This window comes from Cryptomeria japonica, chromosome 7, assembly GCF_030272615.1.
Source record: "Cryptomeria japonica chromosome 7, Sugi_1.0, whole genome shotgun sequence".
NCBI classification, from domain to species: Eukaryota; Viridiplantae; Streptophyta; class Pinopsida; order Cupressales; family Cupressaceae; genus Cryptomeria; species Cryptomeria japonica.
Window position 1 is genome coordinate 343,027,335 of NC_081411.1, and position 20,273 is coordinate 343,047,607.

The 20,273-nt window shown below is 39.4% G+C and overlaps 1 protein-coding gene across 7 annotated transcripts in view; it reads left to right on the forward strand.

Moving 5' to 3' along the window:
• Positions 1-4,945: 4,945 nt before the first annotated feature.
• The window catches only part of LOC131045202 (pentatricopeptide repeat-containing protein At4g20090), a 61,658-nt gene continuing 46,330 nt past the window's right edge, over positions 4,946-20,273 (forward strand). For all 7 annotated transcript variants that reach the window (XM_057978746.2, XM_057978747.2, XM_057978741.2 and 4 more), the window contains exons 1-2: positions 4,946-7,174; positions 7,399-7,516. In XM_057978746.2, coding sequence (XP_057834729.2) covers positions 5,121-7,142 — 2,022 coding nt within the window. In that variant the 5' untranslated portion in view covers positions 4,946-5,120 and the 3' untranslated portion in view covers positions 7,143-7,174; positions 7,399-7,516. The remainder of the gene's footprint in view (positions 7,175-7,398; positions 7,517-20,273) is intronic.

Sequence of the window (20,273 nt, forward strand, 5' to 3'; positions counted from 1 at the left end):
GAGGTTGAAGCACACCTCTCTTTCACACTTTAGAGGCCATCTATGTATACTTAGGTGTGTAGATGCTAAAAACTGGTCAATGCTTGTGTTCTTTATTTTTAACCTAATTGCGCGTATAGTCTTTGTTATTCATCGATATTGTCTCGCTTCTCTCTTCCCATTTTCAATCCCCTTGACATTATTTTCTCCCCATTTCAAGTTTGTGACTTTAATTTTTCCTAAAATTCATCCCATTGATGTTAGTTCATTCTCATTTTGATCTTGTAACATCAATTCGTCCTAAAACTTGTCCTTATGAGATCAATTTGCTCTTGTTTTGATCTTCCAGCTTCCCCTTTCCCATTTTCTATTCAAATCACATTATTTTATCCCAATTTTTTTGAGTTTATGACATCATTTTGATATTTCTCCTACCCCATGGTGTCACATTGGTCCCATTATGTCCTTTGATCCTGTTTACTCGCTTTTACTTGCTTTAACCTAATTTTCCCATTTTGACTCAATTCTTCCCATTTTCTGTCCAAACCTTCCCAATTCTTCCCAATTTCACTTGATGTAACCTAATTTGACTTAATTTGACCAAATTAAGGTCTTTAGATGCTAGTTTGACTTAGTTGGACCTGTTAGGTTTAATTAATCAAACTCCCTTTCTTACTAACAATTCTTCTAATTTTAAATAAATAAATTTAATAATTTATTTATTCATCCCCTTTGTCCACTAATTAGATAATTTCATTTTATTTAATTAATTAAGTCATAAATACAAATAATAAATTGTATTTATTAATTTATTGTATTTATATTCTTCTAAAATAAAGATAATTAATAAATTTTGTTTATTAATTCATCTTAATCTGATTTTTTATGGTGAGATATTTAATAAATTTTATTTATTAATTATAATTTTTAATTCTTCATACTATCCTCCTAATTTAAGCATTTGGGAAACTAATATCTTTCTTTGTTTTAGTTGATTTTCAAAAAATCACTTTTTGACAATATCTCATTTATCTTAATTGTAAATTTAAAAATGAGATATGCACATTCAAAAATTAGCTTTCTTCCATCTCTTCCCTTTATCTCCATCATCTTTGTCCTTCCTCGAATGACAACTTTGTCATTCGCTTAATCGTCTAATCAACCAAAAATAATTTGGAGATTGGTTGTTCGCTGAGTCTCGAATTTTCTATAAATTGATCCTTTGTTCTTCATTCGAATCATCTAGTTTTAAGCGTTCTTACTCTGTCAAATCCATTTAGCCATCTAGTCTTAAACACCCTTACTCAGTTGAATTATCTAGCAATCATCTAGTTTTAGCATTATCATTTTGTTGAAATCATTTAAGTTTAGAATCACATTTTCAAGTATCCTTGATATCACCCTTTCTTTCATTTCAATAGTTGCACCTGCATAATGAGAGCTACATCAAATTAGATGAGAAATGAAGAATAATGGAGCTATGTTGAAGGAATGCTAGGGTGATATCATTTCATTTCATTTTATGTTTTGCATTTCATTTCAATGTCTTTGTTGTTTAGATTAGGAGATTTTAGCACAATTGTTTGAGTTTGTGATTTGCTTTGATTGTGTTAATGGTTCATTTACCCAATTTTCCCGATCTACAAGGTGATTTTCTTTTCAATCTTGTCTTCCATGTTTGTGGAGGTTGAATTACATCTCCTTCCATGTTTACCTAGCTTGTTGCACACCCCTTCCACGTTTTGGGGGGTTAAACTCTTACTTAAGCGATTTTCCTCCTTAGAAGGACAAATTCACTTCCTTGTTTAGCTAGCTTGATCCGCACCCCACTTCCATGTTTTAGAAGGTTAAAATTGCACAAGGTAATTTTCTCCTTTGGGAGATTAATGTTATTTTCCTCATTTGCCTAAGTTGTTGCACACCCCCTTCCTTGTTTGCTTAGGTTGTTGTGCACCCTCTTCCTTGTTTGCTTAGGTTGTTGCACACTCTCTTTCTTGTTTTGAAGGAAACTTTTACTTAGGCAATTTTACTTCTTAGAAGGATGACTTCACTTCCCTATTTAGGGAGGTTGATGTGCACCTCTTCCTTACCTTGTTAAGTTGACTTTCCTCTTGAGCGACTAAACTTTAAGTGATCATGCAAAATGATGCACTCTAGGTAGGGGTTCTATTTTGTTGAGGTTAAAAAAATTATTGAGTGTTATTTGTTCCTTGAAAGAATTTCCATGTTTTGAAAGGTAAATCTGCCCCTTCCTTCATTGATTGTGAAGCTTGATTCACATCTTCTTCCACACTTTTGGAACTTAAATTTTCCTCCTTCTTTGATCTTGAGGGTTGATTGAGCACTTAGACTCGATATTTTTCACGCTCTTTTGAGGTTTATTGACTTCCTTGTCGAGGGAGGTTAGTGTGCACCTTCTTCCATGTTTGTGGAGGTAAATTCACACCCCCCTTCCACATTTGTGATGGTAAATTGTTCAAGTCTATTGCCTTAGAATTTTTCTCTCTTCTAATGATGAAAATTAAAATGCACAAGAGAGATGTTTCATTCCCTTAATTTGCAAGGAAGATCTTATTTCCTTCAAAATCATTATTTTCCAAAAATCAAACCCTAGAAGGAAATTTTCAAATTTTGCTCACTATGACTTCTTGACAACCTTTGCAATTCTTGCAACGTATTGACATTATTGACTACTTACAACCTCTGGCAATTTTGCAATGTGACCTCAACCTGGTATCTCTTACTCATGGGCAAAGGTTAACAACTAAAGGAACTATTGCCAAGCAAAAACTAAACTAAACACCTAATCTAAGCAAAAAGTGGGGGTCCCCACTTTTTGCTTAGATTAATATGAGAGCTAAACAAATTTATAATTCTTTATGCAACAATTCTAATTTGATCATTTACCTTAATCAGTCTTGGAAATTGAATTTATCAAAATAAAAAATGACAAGATATTTTTAATGAGCATTGAAATCATAATATAGAGCCTAAAAAAGGCTTGCTTCAAGTTGCTTTGGTTATTGCAGAGATTACCTTATAAAGTGTTTAATAGTGATGATGATAAAGACTCTTGAAAATGTTGAACATATATTTTTTCTCTGTTTTATAGCTAAGAAAATATGGAATTTATTTTTCTCCAAGATGAAAGGGTGGAATAACAATATTGCTTTCTCTAAAATTTTATTTGGCAATGTTTCTAGTATGAAAAAAGTTCATAATCTATTTTGGCTTATCTTGTCCATTGAGATTTTATGAAAAATTTGGTTATTGAGGAATGAGGACAAGTTCCAAGGGGTCAAAAGGGTGCTTATTGAGTCTTGCAAGAGACTCATGCATACTTTAGTGTTGCTATGTAGGTGACTATTACCTTGAGTATTTCCAGATTCAAGTTTGAAAAGCTCCCAGAGGATGGAATAATTAGAGTCAACATTGCAGATCACATATGGACATACATGAGCCTATACTAGAGATGACTACAAATCTTTTGTGAGAGGGTTGCAAGAGTTTATTAAAGAGTACAATGAAGGCAAAAGAGTAGATGGTGATCAACAAGGGAAGATACTTGTTGAACATAACTAAGGAATAAAAAGAAAGGCACTAGATTCTACTTCGATCAAGGTGAAAACTCCAACTATGAAGTAGTCAATGCTAATGAAGAGATATCTGACATTGACCTCCAATTGGTTGGAGAGACGTGAACCACTATAATGAGAGCATAAACTTCTAATTTCCATGATGAACAAGCTTAATTTTGATATATTACCTTTTTCTTATATCAACGAGCAATACAAGTGTATATTTTGTCCTACTCTTATGTAATCAGAGGTTAGTTTCATAGTTAATAGGGACACTTATTAAAGAAAGCTATCATTGGTTTTGAGCCATGCGTGGTTGTTATTATGTAGATCTTGGCCTCTTTTAGTGACAAAACTAGTTTGTCCTAATACTCTTGGTTACTCTCCTCTATGTATGTTTACTCCTTATCTTTAATATACAAAAAATCCATTTGTCTATCTCTGACATTTAAGCATATGGTTGTATCCATGGCATATCACAAATTGTTTGTGTGACCTAGGCAAGATATAGCCCCCTCTCATGCCTTCTCACCCCCCACAATAACTTTGCACAAGTACCACCCTCCCAACATTAATGGCCAAGCCCATCAATTTGAACTTTTGTCCTCCTCAAGACTACCTAAGACTTCCCAACAATCCACCAACTTAATGCTTGCATTATTTGCCATCATTTCAACAACCAACTTGGTTAGTTTATCCGTCGTGTGGTTGCCTTTATGGCATACGTGTGAGATTCTAAAATCTTCCAATTCAAATACTCCTTCCCATATTCAAGGAATGCATTTTTACAAATTCAAATTCAATGTTTCTCTTTGTCAAATGGCATTGATAGTGATAAGTGAATCCCCTTCTAAATCCACCTTCTTGTAGTCCATTCTCTTACATAACTGGACCCCTATCTAGGCTGCTTGGAACTTGACCTAGTTATTTGTACCATCTAATAGCTTCCTTGTTTGCACTGCTAGTATCCTCCCTTCTTGATCACAAATAACACACTCTCTCTCGAGGGTTTGAGATTCCCTTGGGAAGCCCCATCGATGTTACCTTCATCCAATCTTTCTTAGAAGGAGTCCACTGTGTATTTGTTCTTTTGATGAAGATAAGATCAACTAGAAGACATTCATAAATGAAGGTGTTTATTGACTAATTGAAAATAAAAAATCTATTATATTATATTTTTTTAATAATTAAAAATTATAATAAAAAATATATAAAAATATACCTATATGAATGTATGTTTAAAAATGAATAAAAATCTATTACTCATTTAATTTAAAAAAATAAAAATAAAAAAAATCCCTATTACAGCATTACAAACCTTTTTAATACTTTAAAAACCACAATTTCTAACAAATTAACCAAGAGCCATAACCATAAATAGATGTGCTTCTGGACTGTCAAAATTCGTAACCTCACTTCCCATGATTATGAACTGCCTAGCTGCAAAATGGTTTTCGGCATAGGAAATGCCAGTGGTTAATTTGTAATTGATAGTGTGTGTCACAAATCTATTGATACGGTCTATATTACATGGTTTGATGCAGAAGCACAAGGAAAAACCTAATGTCAAAAGTAGCCCTGAACAGGGCCATGCCTATTTTCAGACAAAGAAAACGAAGAAAAATAAACCTGCCACTCTGCGAATGCTTCTTTGCTCATCTCAGGCAATCGTTTTCTTCTCATTCTTCATCTGACGCAGAAGACTACAGAGATTCAGATGCTCATACTCCACAAAGCGATAATTATAATGATGCACGAAATGGCTTTACTAGTGATGAAGAAGAGGAGGATGATATTCCTCTCGCTAGAGGGATATTTGAAGGAGGCTCTGAAATGGGTTCATACAAGCAAGGGGATGCCACTTATCATATTCTTATTGAAAGGCTCGTATCTTCAGGTCAGTTTTCTGCAATGAAAAAGGTCTTAAATCGAATGAGAAAAGAGGGTCGCGTTTTACAGGAAAAACTCTTTATTTCCATTATCAAATCTTATGGAAATGCTCACATGCCCAACGAGGCCCTTTCCTTTTTCTATGAGATTCTTGAAAAATATGACTGCAAGCCCAGCGTTAGGTCTTTTAATTCTGTGTTAAATGTTCTTGTTCAAGAGAGGCTTTTTAATGAGGCCCTTCAGTTTTACTCAGACAAGAAGGCAGCTGGAATTAGACCTAATGTTCTCACTTTTAATATTCTCTGCAAGGCTTTATGCCAATGTAATCGTGTAGATGGTGCTTATCAATTGTTTCAAGAAATGCCCACTTGGCACTGTGATCCTGATGTGTTTACTTACACAACTCTTATCAATGGATTTTGCAAACTGAATAGGATTGAGGAGGCTATGTCACTGCTAGATGAAATGCAGGCCGATGGGTGCTTTCCCAATACTGTAACATTTAATGCTATGATTCACGGTCTCTGTAAAAGAGGTGACATGATTAGGGCCTTGAAGCTCATGGACAATATGCTGCTCAAGGGCTGCACCCCAAATGAGGTGACTTACAATAGTCTCATTGATGGCTTCTGTAAGCAGGGGAAGTTGAAGAAAGCTTCTAAAGTCCTGCATCAGATGATGGAAAAGAAGTGTATTCCTAATACGATTACCTATAGCACTCTGATAAATGGTCTTTGCAAGCTTGGCAAATTGGATGATGCAGCAAAGATATTGTCGGGGATGTTGGAAAGAGGTTGTCGTCCTAATGTGTTTACGTACTCTACCCTGATGAGTGGACTATGCAAAGTGGGGAAGGTGCAGGAGGCAATAAAGCTTTGGGATGAAATGAAAAACAGCAATTGTGAAACCAATGCGTTTGTTTACAGTGCTTTGATTGATGGTCTCTGTAAGGGAGGGGATATCAACAGAGCAAAAGAGCTTCTTTGGGAGATGTCCGAAAAGGGGTTTATCCCAAACGTTGTAACTTATAGCTCCTTGATTGATGGCCTATGCAAAGCAAGCAATGTACATGACGCAACTGTTGTCTGGAATGAGATGTTGGACAAGGGACATGTACCAAATGCATTCAGTTACAGTATATTGATTCATGGTCTTTGTGAAGATGGGAACATAGAAGAGGCTACTAAAATATGGAAAAATATGATGGACTCTGGTTGCAATCCAGATGTTGTGACCTACAGTGCTTTAATTAATGGGCTCTGCAAGGCTGGCCGAATGGATGAAGCTGTTACGCTGCTTGATGAGATGTTGTGCAAGGGTTGTCAACCGGATGTTGTCACCTACAACACATTAATTGACGGCTTTTGCAAACAGAACAACATATACCGTGCCATGGATCTTGTAGATGAGATGTTGCACCTTGGTTGTGATCCAAGCTTTCGGACTTGTGATATTCTTATGAGTGGTTTACGTCAATGCGGGAAGATAGATAATGCTGGAGATTTTTTTGAGGAATTAGTATTCCGTCTCGCTAAGAAAGGAAGAATACACGGTGCTTCCACTGTTTTGGAAGCATTGTTAAAGAAGGGCTTTGTTCCTGATATTTATACTTGGACCATTACAGTCAAAGGACTTTGTAACCTCAGAAAGGTGTATCGGGCAATTGATGATTGCTGTACAAAGGTTTATGGCTGATTTGAGGAGGTTCAGTTCATTCATAAAAAAAGGTAGTGATGCTTTGTAAGAGAGAATTCTATGCATTTAGAGAGAATTCATATCAAATCATGATTTACAATTCGTTTTGTTTCAAACATTGCATGGCTATCTTAATGAAAGTCCACAGCTTGAAATTATGGATGATTAAAGGGCTGGTACAATCTGTCATCCCATCAAATCTGCGGTTATTTGAAGAAAGTTGACTACTTGGATGGTTTATTATCATGTAATGCAGATAATAGGAAAATTCTTTCGGAGGTAATGCATTCGCCATCAGTTGCATGTAGAACCCGTTTCCAGCGAATAGACAACCATTTGATCCACATCTCCATGGCATATAGACAATCGATGCGGTATGCTCTGGATACTTTGCTAATATCTTAGTAGGATTATCACTGTCAGACTGAATATATTATGCATTAGGTTAGTGATGTTTTTCCCAGTTAAAATTTTTTCATTTGTGTGGCATCATCGAAGTTGCTATTTTGGTATCGGGGGTTTGGGTATGCCATTACAACAAAGGTTTTCTGTGGTGTCTATAGAAAACATAAAAAAAGACATAAATATATACATATTTGCATCCTAAAAACAGAAGTTAAGTTCAACATAGCACATAGCATCATATAAAATACAAAACCACCGTTGAAATTAAAAATTCTAGTTTAATGTCAATTTGTCAAAACTTGAATGTCATGATATATATTCATTGTTTAATATTAAAATTATAGAAGCAGCAATCAGTGTCATAAGGATTTTCACAGAGATCATCTACTAGTTTAATGTCAATTTGTCAAACTTGAATGTCATGATATATATTCATTGTTTAATATTAAAATGATAGAAGCAGCAATCAGTGTCATAAGGATTTTCACAGAGATCATCATCATTACCATTGGCATTAGATGATGTAAGTGGATTAGAGGAACCACAAGGAGTGCCACTGACACTGGCACTAAAAGTATGCTGCTGGCTATTTCACTTCTCCAAAAATGAAGATTGTTGGGAAGTGGAAACATTTAAGTTAGTATGCACTGGCGTTTACATCCACAGCTTTGTTGCTCCTTCTTTGTAATTATTTTGGTTGTACTGCATGTACACTAACTCCTTTACTTTTTTTGATGCCAATCAAGTGTGCTTATTGAGTGAAGTTGAACGAAGGAGTCTGTACTCCAATTCCTCTCAGATGAAGATGGATTGGCAACCTATGGAGCCCAATTTACTGGGCTAGAGTTATAAAATTATAAATGAAATTTCCAACTTGAAAAAAAAAATTTCAAAAATAAAAAAAGAAAATCAAAAAAAGATTTTTAGAAAAAAGATAAAAAACTTGTAGTAAAACTTTTATTGCAAGAGGCTGTAGTGTTGGAATGTTTGCCCTTGGAGTTAACACCATTTGTGAGTGACATTGTTATACTTGTCATGAAGAGTGGAAATGCTTTGACTGTTGGAGTGTACACAATCCACAAACTCATTTGTGACTAAATCGTTGAAATCAAGATCGGGGAGGAGTCTAGCAAACACTTATTTGCACCCTTTTGCCGACTTCCAGAATTCTCTGTGGTGCAATTCTCGTCAGCAAGGAAAAGCTTGTCATTGTACTATTTTGGAATCAATGCAAAGCCAAGATGATGTAGTGGGGTCATCATTTTGTTATATCGTTCAACAAGAATTATTTGCATCTGTTGGAAGAAAGTTTCTTAAGGATCTTGTTTTGTTCTCATTTACAATGGCCTTCATCATTTCAATTGTTGAGTTGATGTCATCATATACCTCTCCCAAACATGCCTTAGCCATGTAATTATAATAGATCATACTTAAGACGTGTTTGGTGAAACTAAGAAAATATTCCATACGATCCCATTAAGTGTTATTTATGATCATCTGCTAATATTTGTTGTCCTCTCTGTAGAACACAGATTTACTACTGAGAGTGGGGGGTGAATCAGTAGTAAATAAAACTTAACCTCTTATTCAATTAAATCTTTTGAAAAACTTATTAAAAGCGTTTAAACTTAATTCTGAAATGAAAGCACCAAACCAAAATCTGAGAGAATGCCACACAACGAGACCAATGCACAAGAGAATACGTGGAAACCCAAGATGGGAAAACCACGGTGAAGAATGCTGCTAGGATCTACTGTCCTAATCCAACCTCACAGTTAAAATGATTTACAAACTTTTAGGGCACCAACCCAAGGAATCATCAAATCCCTTCTTAGAGCACCAACTCCCTACAACATCTCAACATAACAAACTGAGCACCAACTCAGTATTCTTGAAGCATCACATTTAAAAATCCCACATTCTATCAGTTGTTTTCTTTTTGATCTGTATCATTACATTTACAGAATTGAGTATGAATAACCAAATGATTATAAAATGAAAAGTAATCTCATAAGATTTTGTGAAACACTCTTGTATTTGACAACCTTATAATCTGCCAAACAAGATGTTTATGATGTTTCTAACCTTCACAACCCCTGTCAACACAAACTCAGAATCCAATTTATCAATAGAATGTCAAAAATGTTGTTGTCGGGTAATTATGTCATACTGTAATTAGAATGTTACGTGTGTTAAGGGCCAGTTGTTACGTGACAGTTGTCGACAGTTGGCACTGGACAACCTGCATCGACACCTATATATATGTACTTGGTTTCCTATTTCAGTGTGTAGATATTGTCAAAGAAAGCTATGTTTTGAATGTACTGGCATTTGGCATTAATGAATATAGACATATGAGTTCTTCTCACTTGCATCCTCGTGTATTGCTGCTGTTTCTATATTCCTGTTCTGTTATGCATTGAATGCACACACACCCCTTAGGGGGAAAACATCTGGCGCCATTGCCAAATTAAACCTGGAATGACGAGAACATACTACATGGCACGATGATAATGGGACAACCAGTGAGCGAGGGGACAAGTAGCAATCCTGAGGAAGAGCCGACGGAGTTGTTCGAAGGAGAGAGAGCACTAACGAGGGATTTCACCCGCATCCTATAGGCATCGATCAAAACTTACGTACGGAGGGAGGCCACAGCCAATGACATCCCTGAGAGCACAGTGTGGAGTGCCCTTGGCGTAAGTCCGGCCGTAAATTGGTTGATGAACAACTTGCCTAGCTTGTTGGCACAGGCGTTCCTTGCTCTCCAAACTCGCTGAGAAGAAACCTACCGCGAGACCCCTCGGCAAGGAATTTTGCAGCAATTTGAAGAAAGGAGTCGACGGGAGGAGGAACGTGACGAAAGCCATCGACGAACCTTAAACCTCACGACAAGAAGGAATTGATGCTCATGACGCTGAACAAGGATAGAAACTATGTGCCGAAGGGACAGGAAGAAGACGCGCACAAGGCAACCGCGAGGACGCTGAGGTTAGAACAACAAGAAGAACATTGACGATGATTGAAGAAACTTGCTGAAGAAAGTGCAATTGGCAATGATGGCTCGAGTGCTGAGGGCCAAGTTTCCATACTAATAGAAACCACCAAAAAGCGGTTGGGGGACCTTTTCCTGACGTTGGAAGAGATTGGTGATGGGAGTATGGTAGAGCCGTACACGCTATACAGAGGTGTCGAGACTAGGAGAGAAGAGGAGACCGAGAACAGAGAGGCGGAGGAGACCAGTGCGATCAAAGGTGTCAGGGGGACACGAGATCATGGTAGTAGAAGTAATTTGTTGGGTTCGAGCTCGTCACACCCTGGTAGTCAGAGTAACCTGGTGGGACCCAACGTACCAAATCTCGACGGAGTACCTTTTGGAGGACTAGTGTCTAAAGGAGTTCCTGGAGGGTCGGGTTCGAGTTCCGGAGGGCAGAATGGGCTGTCGCCAAGGAGCGTGATGGCGAATTGGCAAAAATTGCCTAAGTTCAATGGAGACGGGAAAGAAGACCCGGTACGACATTGCCGTACATGTGAAACAATCTGGTTGGCCAATGGCGTGATCGACAATGCGGAATGGGTGGTGCAGGTCCCTGCCACCCTATGAGGGGTAGCCATCGACTGGTACTCCGATGCTGATAAAACGAAGTTGGGAACTTGGGACAAATTACATAAAGCCTTCGAAACAGAGTTTTGACTTCTCAGAGACAACAATGAAATCGTGGCCGAAATCTTGAGTACCAAGCAAGAGAAAAATGAGACCGTCCGAGCATATAGTTCGCGCCTGAAGGAATTGCTAGGAAAAATGGACAACCAGCTCAGTGATGGATTAAAGAAAAGGTGGTTTGTGGAGGGTTTGAAATCGTCCCTTAGGAGGAAAATGAAAATTGTACCACCTACCTCCTACGAAGATGCCTATAATTGGGCAATGGACCTGGAAAGTGAAGGCAAGACATCCAGTAAGAAGACAGACAAATCCTTTGGGGAGGAGGACTCCTTCGAGGGAAGTAGCAACGACGAGGGGTTGAGCAAGAAGGTGCAAGCCCTCCAGAAGGACATGCATCACATGATGAAGGAATTTAAAAGTATGAAGGGAAGCACCAGTAAGAGAGAGGAAGTGTGGTGTGCGGAGTGTAAGGAGGAAGGTCATACAAAAGGTACCTGTCCTAAAAAGGGCTTCTGCGACATTTGCCAAGTGTTGGGACACTCCACCAAAGAATGTCCCTACAACATGAAGACACAAGGGAATCAGGTGCTCTTCACCCAGGAGCAGTCGTCACCCTCTGCTATGGCGGGCACATCCCAGCTCAAGCCAACACCACGGCATTATCTGGCGGTTACAAAGGTAACTGAAGGGGAGGGAAAGGCAACAATAATAATAACAATAACTGGAGTCGAACGCAGTATGATTTCAAAGGACGACCAATGATTCAGTGTCGGGCCTGCAACCAGTGAGGACACTTTGCGCGGGATTGCCAAAAAGAGGAAACACCCCGGAACTCGTGCAAATGGTGTGGTCCTGGAGACCATGATGACACAAATTGCCCCAAGCCAGGGGTTAATCTTCTCAATATTGAGAAAACCGGCGATGATAAAGAAGTGTTGGCAATCACCTGTGCCCAAGCCAAGAAGGCCACTTATCCTGACCCCCGTATGGAGAAGGAGAGATTACAGGAGGCAAAGGCCGACATTGAGCGAGAGATGAGGACAAAACAACGAAAAAATGTAGGGGTGGTGAGTACCTCGTCCCGTATTGAAGCACAAAAGAACATTATTGGGCAAGTCTTGTAGATGGAGGTGCCGATAAGGGTGAAAGACCTCGACACAATGCCACAGCCGAGGACCGCCTTTCTCAGTACCGTACAAAGCACCGCACACACACCTTCAGGTGTGACCCAAATGGAAGTTCTGGTCAACTCTTCGGCTGATCCAATGTTGTTGGCCTTAAATAGTGGTCGGTATCCTGTGGTAGTGGAAATGGGAATTGTCGGGGCTATCCTCAAGGACACCATCGTGGACAGAGGATCTAGGGTGAATGTGTTGCCAGAGGATACATGGAAGAAGCTCGGGAAGCCGACACTATGGCCACCCACATTCAATTTGGTGGGAGCAGACCAACACGGTATCAAGCCACTCGGCACCCTGATGGCCCAGCCCGTGACCATTGGCACACAACCCTTCTTATTGGATTTTATGGTAATCCCACTTAAAAAGAAGGGCTATGATGCCATATTAGGGAGAGGGTGGCTGGTCACAACCAAAGTGAACCACAATTGGAAGAACACCCTTTCCATGGAGAAAGGGGGCGGAAGTACGTTATTGATCTGAGGACCTAGGCCGTCAGCGAGGAGCTTGCATCATCCGACTCTGACTCAGAAGACTCAAACAGATGGGAGTGGGATTCCTACGAAGGCAGAGACGAGATGGAACCAAATAATGAAGGAGTGCTTGAACTCGATGGCTGCTCGAAAGACGACATTTGCTCATTGATTGGACTCTTCCACTGGCAGATGGAAGATTATGAAGTATTCCATCCTGCGTGCTTGTTGACGTGTATTTTGTACACCATCATACACAGAATAAAATACCTAAAGGCATCTTATCCTCTCTTGAATAAAGTCTCTAACTGCTGAAGATTCGCATGAAGGATCAGTTAGGATGACTCCAATGTTCTGGCTAGTAGGGTCTCTACGTGTGGATAAGCACTAGTGGTATGATGTGATTTGCTGTGTCCTCAAGGGGCCTTACACTCCGAAAGTCTTACTAAACTAAAGAAGATTTTCAAAAAATAACAAAGGATAGGGTTTGCAAGAGGTCTAATCTAATCTAACCCTAAGAATGACTTCATGTGGACAAGACTTGGCAAGATTCTACCAACTTCAATTTCGCCATAAAATAACAACTCAATTGAAATTGATGCGATCTTCTAAGGTAACAAAATGATTTTCAATGCATCAAAGATCAAAGACACTACCACGAAGGTACATATCCAAGATACAATAATGATTGAAGGTTAAGTGATTCAAATATCTCCAGTTGACCACGCAAGGCGTTCCTACAATCAGCAAGAAGCTAGTGGTATGGAAAGCGAATCCTACCAAAGATCAAGTCTCACACTATGTCCTTCAAATTAACACACTACTTTGATTGAGCATGATTCAAGTAAATTGAACAACCATGAAGATAACCAAGAAAGTTGCAACAAAACACCATAACTTCAATATTTCATTGATTTCAAAGTCATCATATACAACAATTGCTTGAATTCCTTTCCTCAAACTCAATCTTGCTACAAAAATAAAAATTGCTTCTAATCTCTCTAATACATCAAACTTTTTTTTCTAATCTCTTAACTATCTCTATTCTCTATTACAAATGAAATGAAAATGAGGGTATAAATAGCATCCTCAATTACAATGAATGGTCCAGATTGAAAGCAGATCAACGGTCAAGATCATGACACCTAAACCCTAATTAGGGTTTGTTACAAATAGTTCCCCTTTTATTGCACAACATTAAATGCATAGCCAATTATAAATTTGGCACGAAAATCTAGGAGACATAGACCAATGACAATTAAGGTGCCATGTCATCTATAACAACCTCTCATCTAGAATCTTATTCCCTTTCCAATGCTCCTTTTTAGCATATGCAATGAATCTTGATACGACTCCCTCGATCTCAGCAATTGGAATCTTGGGAAGATTCTTCATTCTTTCTTCCAAGTGGATGACCTGATCAAATGCATCTAGACGAGCTGCGTCCCATGTAAGTTCAAGTTCTTTAGTCTTTTCAATCAGGAGCATGGTAGCAAACATCTGGTCCTGTTGCTCATCTGTGATATTGACGTCCTTGCTAAAGATGACCTTGATTCTATCTTCCAATTCTTGCAAATCCACATCTGTCTCAACTTCGATCCTCCTGCCAAGAATGGTACGTAGTACCTCAAATACTTTGTCCTGGATCGGGTTGATCACCTCCTCAACATGACTGCACCTAGTACTGATGTCCTCAAAGAGAACTTCTTTCATCTGGAGTAAGGTTGACCACTGAAGTAAACTGTGAGGTCCTCCATCCATAATCTTTTCCTGCGCTAGGACCTTCCTTGATGTTTGTCTAATTACTTTCAAGACAGGAATGATAACATCTTTGGTATGAGCGAATGCGGCTACCGTTATCATCAAATTGTGGATGATCTCAAGAACCTGAATAGCCCTATGAATAGTCTTCATCATCCTTGTTGCAAATTCTAAGGCATCTGTATGAGATTTATCCATCCAAGTACTCATACGCTGGACCATACTCCTGAATCTCTCTGCCTCACCAATTGATTGAAGGGGAAGTGCCTGTATAGGTGATCTTGCTGGATCCTGACGTCCCAAAGGCTGATTGAGATGGCTGAAATATGTTCTCCATGCACCGACCTCCCTCTCGAGCTTTCTACTCTTCTCCATTTCTTCTCTAAGCTTGTCCTTCAATGCCTCAAATGAATCTGTGGCATCATCTAGTGTCTGCTCGGCTGTGGATGGACCTAGCTCAAATGTCTCTACATCATATTCCTCTGCTAGGATCTCACCTTCATACTTGTCTACTGCCGGTGTAGCTATCTGCAATTTTCTGGATCCAGTCTCATCTCTAATCATCTTGGACATCTTGGTAGCCTTTCTCTTCTCTGTCACTTCCTGGGAATGTCCAACAAGGCTCTCTAAATCAATCACATTGTCTTCGTCCTCGATCACAATCACCTTCGTTAATCTTTCCTTCAACCAATCTGGAATGGCTGATCTTGTCTCTCTAACCTGTATCTCCTTATGTAATATTTCTTCTTCTCTGTGAGGAGATGTTACTTCGTCATTATTCTTGTCTTCATGTAGCTCATAATCTTGGAGAGATCCACTTGGCGACCCTTGAGGTACCTGTCCTTCTTTATCATTCTGAACCATCGACTCCATAGACTCTTCCACTTCAAGTGTCCTTTTCTCTTGTCGAGAAGATGTACCGGATGAACGATCTTGGCTGGCCTCTTGTTTCTTCTTGGAAGATTCTCTCTTTCCAGGTCTCTCTTTCCTCTTCGAGCCTCTTGGATGGAGATCGCCTTCACTTGCACTTCGAAGGTTGCCTTCATTTGCATTTCTGGGATTAGGATTACCTTCGCTTACACTAGCTCCACCTTCGGCTGGCTTCTCTTCCAAAGTGAGTCATAGCTATGCCTTGCTCTCTCAACTTCTGATGCTGCACATCAACCCATCTGCGAGTACAAGACAAGATTGGAGCCATCAAAGCATCTAAATCCACGACCTCGGGCTCATTCGAATCTAACCTTACTGATTTGCTTTCTCGATCATAGGATGACTGGAGATGTCTGCCACTGTCCTGTGCTTGGTCGGCCACTCTGTAAATCTTGCATTTCCTGATGAAATCCAAAGGCAATCTAGAATGCATCTTTCTTTTCACTTCAAGATCGTCTAAGAGATTCATCATAAAATCTTCTATCTGAAACTCATGCTTAAACTTCCTACCGACTGTCTCCTCCATATATCCATGTGGATCAAAGTTCTCCCTCAAGGCAAAGAATGAAAAAGAATACAAAGCTAACTCCTTCTCTGCGTCATCCATGGCTAAAGCATTAGGACATACCTCAACTGAATTGCCCAATATGATAGGTACCGGGACTCCATTTCCATGTCTGTGTCTGAATGCCTTCGCATAAGCTGCCAACTGTCTTGTTACCTCAAGTAACACAATTCTGTCTGTTGGATATCTTGGCAACATGTATGGAGGTGAAGGACATCCATGAACTCTGATATAAGTAAACTTTGGAAATTGGATAAACCAAGCACCGTACCTCTTTACTAGTTCTTGTGCATCCTGAGATAATCTGTTGTGAATCCCACCTTGCAACGTCCTTGTGATGTTCATAGTGAAGGTGTCATTAACTAACTTGTAGTTGCTTCCTGGCGGATGATGCAAGTGGACATAGGAATCACAAACTCTGACCTCGCCGTGTCCTCTTCCAATCACTCCTCTGTGAGGTAGTCCTGCGTACTCGAAGCTCCTGATCAAGGCATAGATGACGTATGAACTCATGTGGAAGGACTTGGTAGCTTTGAGTCTCCTCAACTGTACGTCTAAGCAATGGCTGATCATTCTAGCCCAATGAATTGTTCCTTTACCCTGAACTATCACTTGGATGAAGTAGAACATCCACTTTTCAAAGTAAAAAGCCTGAGGGGCTCCTGTGACTCGGTTGAGCATTGTAATCAAATCTCTGTACTCCTCCTGGAAATCAATCCTGTGTGGTGTGTTCGGTACCTTGCTCAGGCGAAGACGACTCTTGAGTAACCAGTTCTTGTTAATGATGCTTAGGCAAGCATCTGGATCATCTTCGTACATTGACCTGGCTCCTTCTATGCTCTTGTAGACCATATCTCTGTGCTCTGGAAGATGGAAAGCCTCACTTATAGCTTCCTCTGAAAGGTATGCCAAAGTGTTTCCTTCCTTGGACACGATCGTTCTGGATTGAGGATCATAATGACGAGCACACTCGATCATCAACTCATGACACTGTACTGCTGGAGGGAAGCCGGCCGCCTTAATGATGCCACTTTCAATTATCCTCCAGGCGACAGGTGATGGCTTGCCAATGTAAGGGACATCTCGAAATTTCTTCGTGCTGAAGTTGCCCAAGTTAGTATCTCCAATGTTGCTCCACTTCGACACGATCTTGGTCTCCACTTCTTCGGTCTTTTGATCTTCCTTCATGAGGGCTGGACGACTGGTGGATGCTCCCGCCTTCGGGGTCGCCATACCTACACAACATTTCACAATAAGTAACTGGATATTGCAATGCATAACATAGATTAGATTAATTTTAGGAAACTTCATGATAAGTCTTTGAGATATCATTTCCAAAAAACGATTGAGCTAGGGGAATTCAAAATTCAAAATTCGAAATTTAAGCTATGATGACAACGTTCAAAATCAAAACAATAAATCAATATCGCCATACCTTTCTTGAGAGTTAACACAAAAATGCAAAATGAATAAAATCGCCTAGGCAAAATCGATATTAGATGGCCTCAACGTGATCTCCTCTTCAAGTTAGCAACTTCGCCACCCTTCAAGTCTTTAACGTGATCTTCCAATATCCTTGGCAAACTTGCACAAATGAAACTAAGGTTCGCACTTCCTTTTGATGATACTTGCGCCTCCCTTGCTTGAACTAAAATTCGCACCTCTAACACACAATTCGCACTTCCCTTTGTCTTCCTCAAATCGCACTTGAAATGGTAAAATGAGAATGTGAAAATAACAATCTTCATCTCCCCTTTATAGGTGCTCATACCACAATTACCTTGAGGCCGACTTGGTAAAAATAAGGCAATTAAAAATGATTTTTAAATAAATAACAAGGGCCGACCTCACAATCCAAGCGCTCTATTCGATTTTAAATTAATAATTAATAATTAATTATTAAATGCCATTGTTTATTAATTAATAAATTCGATTTTTTTTTTTTACAAGGCAATAATTAATTAATGTTCTAGCGCAAATTTTAAATGCCATTTAATTGAATTTTCAAAGCTTATCGAATTTAGCATTTAAAATAAATTCAAAAATATTTGATTGAGCGCCAAAATTGGAGAGTGGATAAGTGCAAACCTCATCGCCCTGGTCCCTGACTGAGGGACAGGAGCGATCCATCAACTTGGTCTTGATTCTTGCAATTTTGACGTTCAAAATCTTCATCCTTACGTTGAAGTTGGCGTTTTTGCTAGGATTTTCAAACTTGAGTGACTTGCTTGTGCGAAGGAGTGCCTCTAGATGTGATATCGCCCTGGTTCCTTGGAGAGGGACAGGAGCGAACTTCATAGTTTCTCCTTGATCTTGCTTTTTAAATCTCAAATCTCTATCATAAGGCGAACAATAATGTTATTTCTTCATTCCATGCTTGTCTCACTTGACTTCTACAAGGCGTATTTGATGTTGGGAGGATTATCGCCTTGGTCCCTTGGCGAGGGACAGGAGCGATCCTTGTGTTTTAGCCAACATTCTTCGTACTTAACCTTTAACTTCTCGTTCATTGCCTTCCAAACGACGTTTTAAACCCTTTGCAACTTTGTCTTGACATGATCTTCGAAGGATAACAAGTGTTTTAGCAAATATCGCCCTGGTCCCTTGGTGAGGGACACGAGCGATCTCCATGTTCTTGTCAAAACTTGTCATCTTTCAACCTTTGTTCTTTGTTCATCGCTTCCAAACGATGACCTTGATCTTGTGCGACCTTGCTTCGACATGCATTTGAAGGAAAATGAAGGATTTAGTGAAAATCGCTCTGGTCCTTGCTTGAAGGACAGGAGCGATATAGCTTCCTTGTTCAAATTGGTATTCATTTGACGTTTAAAACCTTTGTATATCATCTTCAAAAGACACCTTGGACCCTTTATCATCTTGCATAACCTTGACTTAACGTGATTTTTGAGAGATTTGGCCAATATAGTCAATATCGCTCTGGTCCCTACCTGAGGGACAGGAGCGAACTTCAAGGTTTTGAGCTTGTCTTTGCTTCTATTGACTTGCAATTACTTTCGTCGTGCAAAATAAAGTCCCTTTGATCTCCTTGGATACTTGATGCTTGGTAATCCTTCAAAATTTAGAGCCTCATGAGGATTTCGCTCTGGTCCCTCTCTGAGGGACAGGAGCGAACTTGAGTGTCTTGGTGCAAATCCTTCATTCTAGTGGTCTTTGTAACTTCGTTCTTGATTGAGACGCCTCAAAACATCCTCGCCACCTTGTACTTCGTTCTTGGAGTGTCCTGAACTTAGGTAGAAAGCAAAATAATCATCATTTCGCCCTGGTCCCTGACTGAGGGACAGGAGCGAACTTGCTCTTGTAGGCTTCATCTCACTTTGCTATCCTCAAAAATTATCTTCAACAGTCTTGTTGTACTTCATTTCACTCATCCATGCCTTGGAATTCGTTGTAACTTGGCAAGAAATTCGTCTAAGGCAAAAATCGCTCTGGTCCCTGACTGAGGGACAGGAGCGAACTTGGGCATTTGGATCCCTTGTTGACGTTTTGTAATCTTCAATTTATCTTCAACGGGTTCAATTCACCTCCTTTCTTGCCTTCAATCCTAAAACTTGCTTGATCTTTGCCCAGTACATGCCCTATGAAGAATTTCGCTCTAGTCCCTGGGAGAGGGACGGGAGCTACAATGGATTTCGCCCTGGTCCCTGACTGAGGGACAGGAGCGATTTTGGCATTCTAGTCCACTTTTCTTCATGTTTGGCCTTCAAATTATATTCATCTGGTAAAATGCACTCCCTTGGATCTCTCCAAATCGTCAAGTTGTTAAAATCCTGCAAGGACAAAGCAATATTTGATTTTAAGCTCCGGTCCTTCACTGAGGGACAGGAGCGATTTTGCTTCCTGAGGCATTTCCGTGTTCGTGAAATTCTTCAATTTATATTCAACGGAAGGATCACGCCTTTCTCTATCACTTCCATCAGAAAAATCATCTTGACCCTGCAGGAACAGTAAGATTTTTGAAAACGAGCCCCGGTCCTTCACTGAGGGACAGGAGCGATTTTGCTCCTACAGGCTAAAATATCATGATTTCACAAGTTTAATCACTTCACAAGGCAAAAACAAATCATTCCTCATGCTCAGGATCAAATATCAAAAAACTCAAAATTTAGGTCAAAATCACTCAATTGGACAAAATTC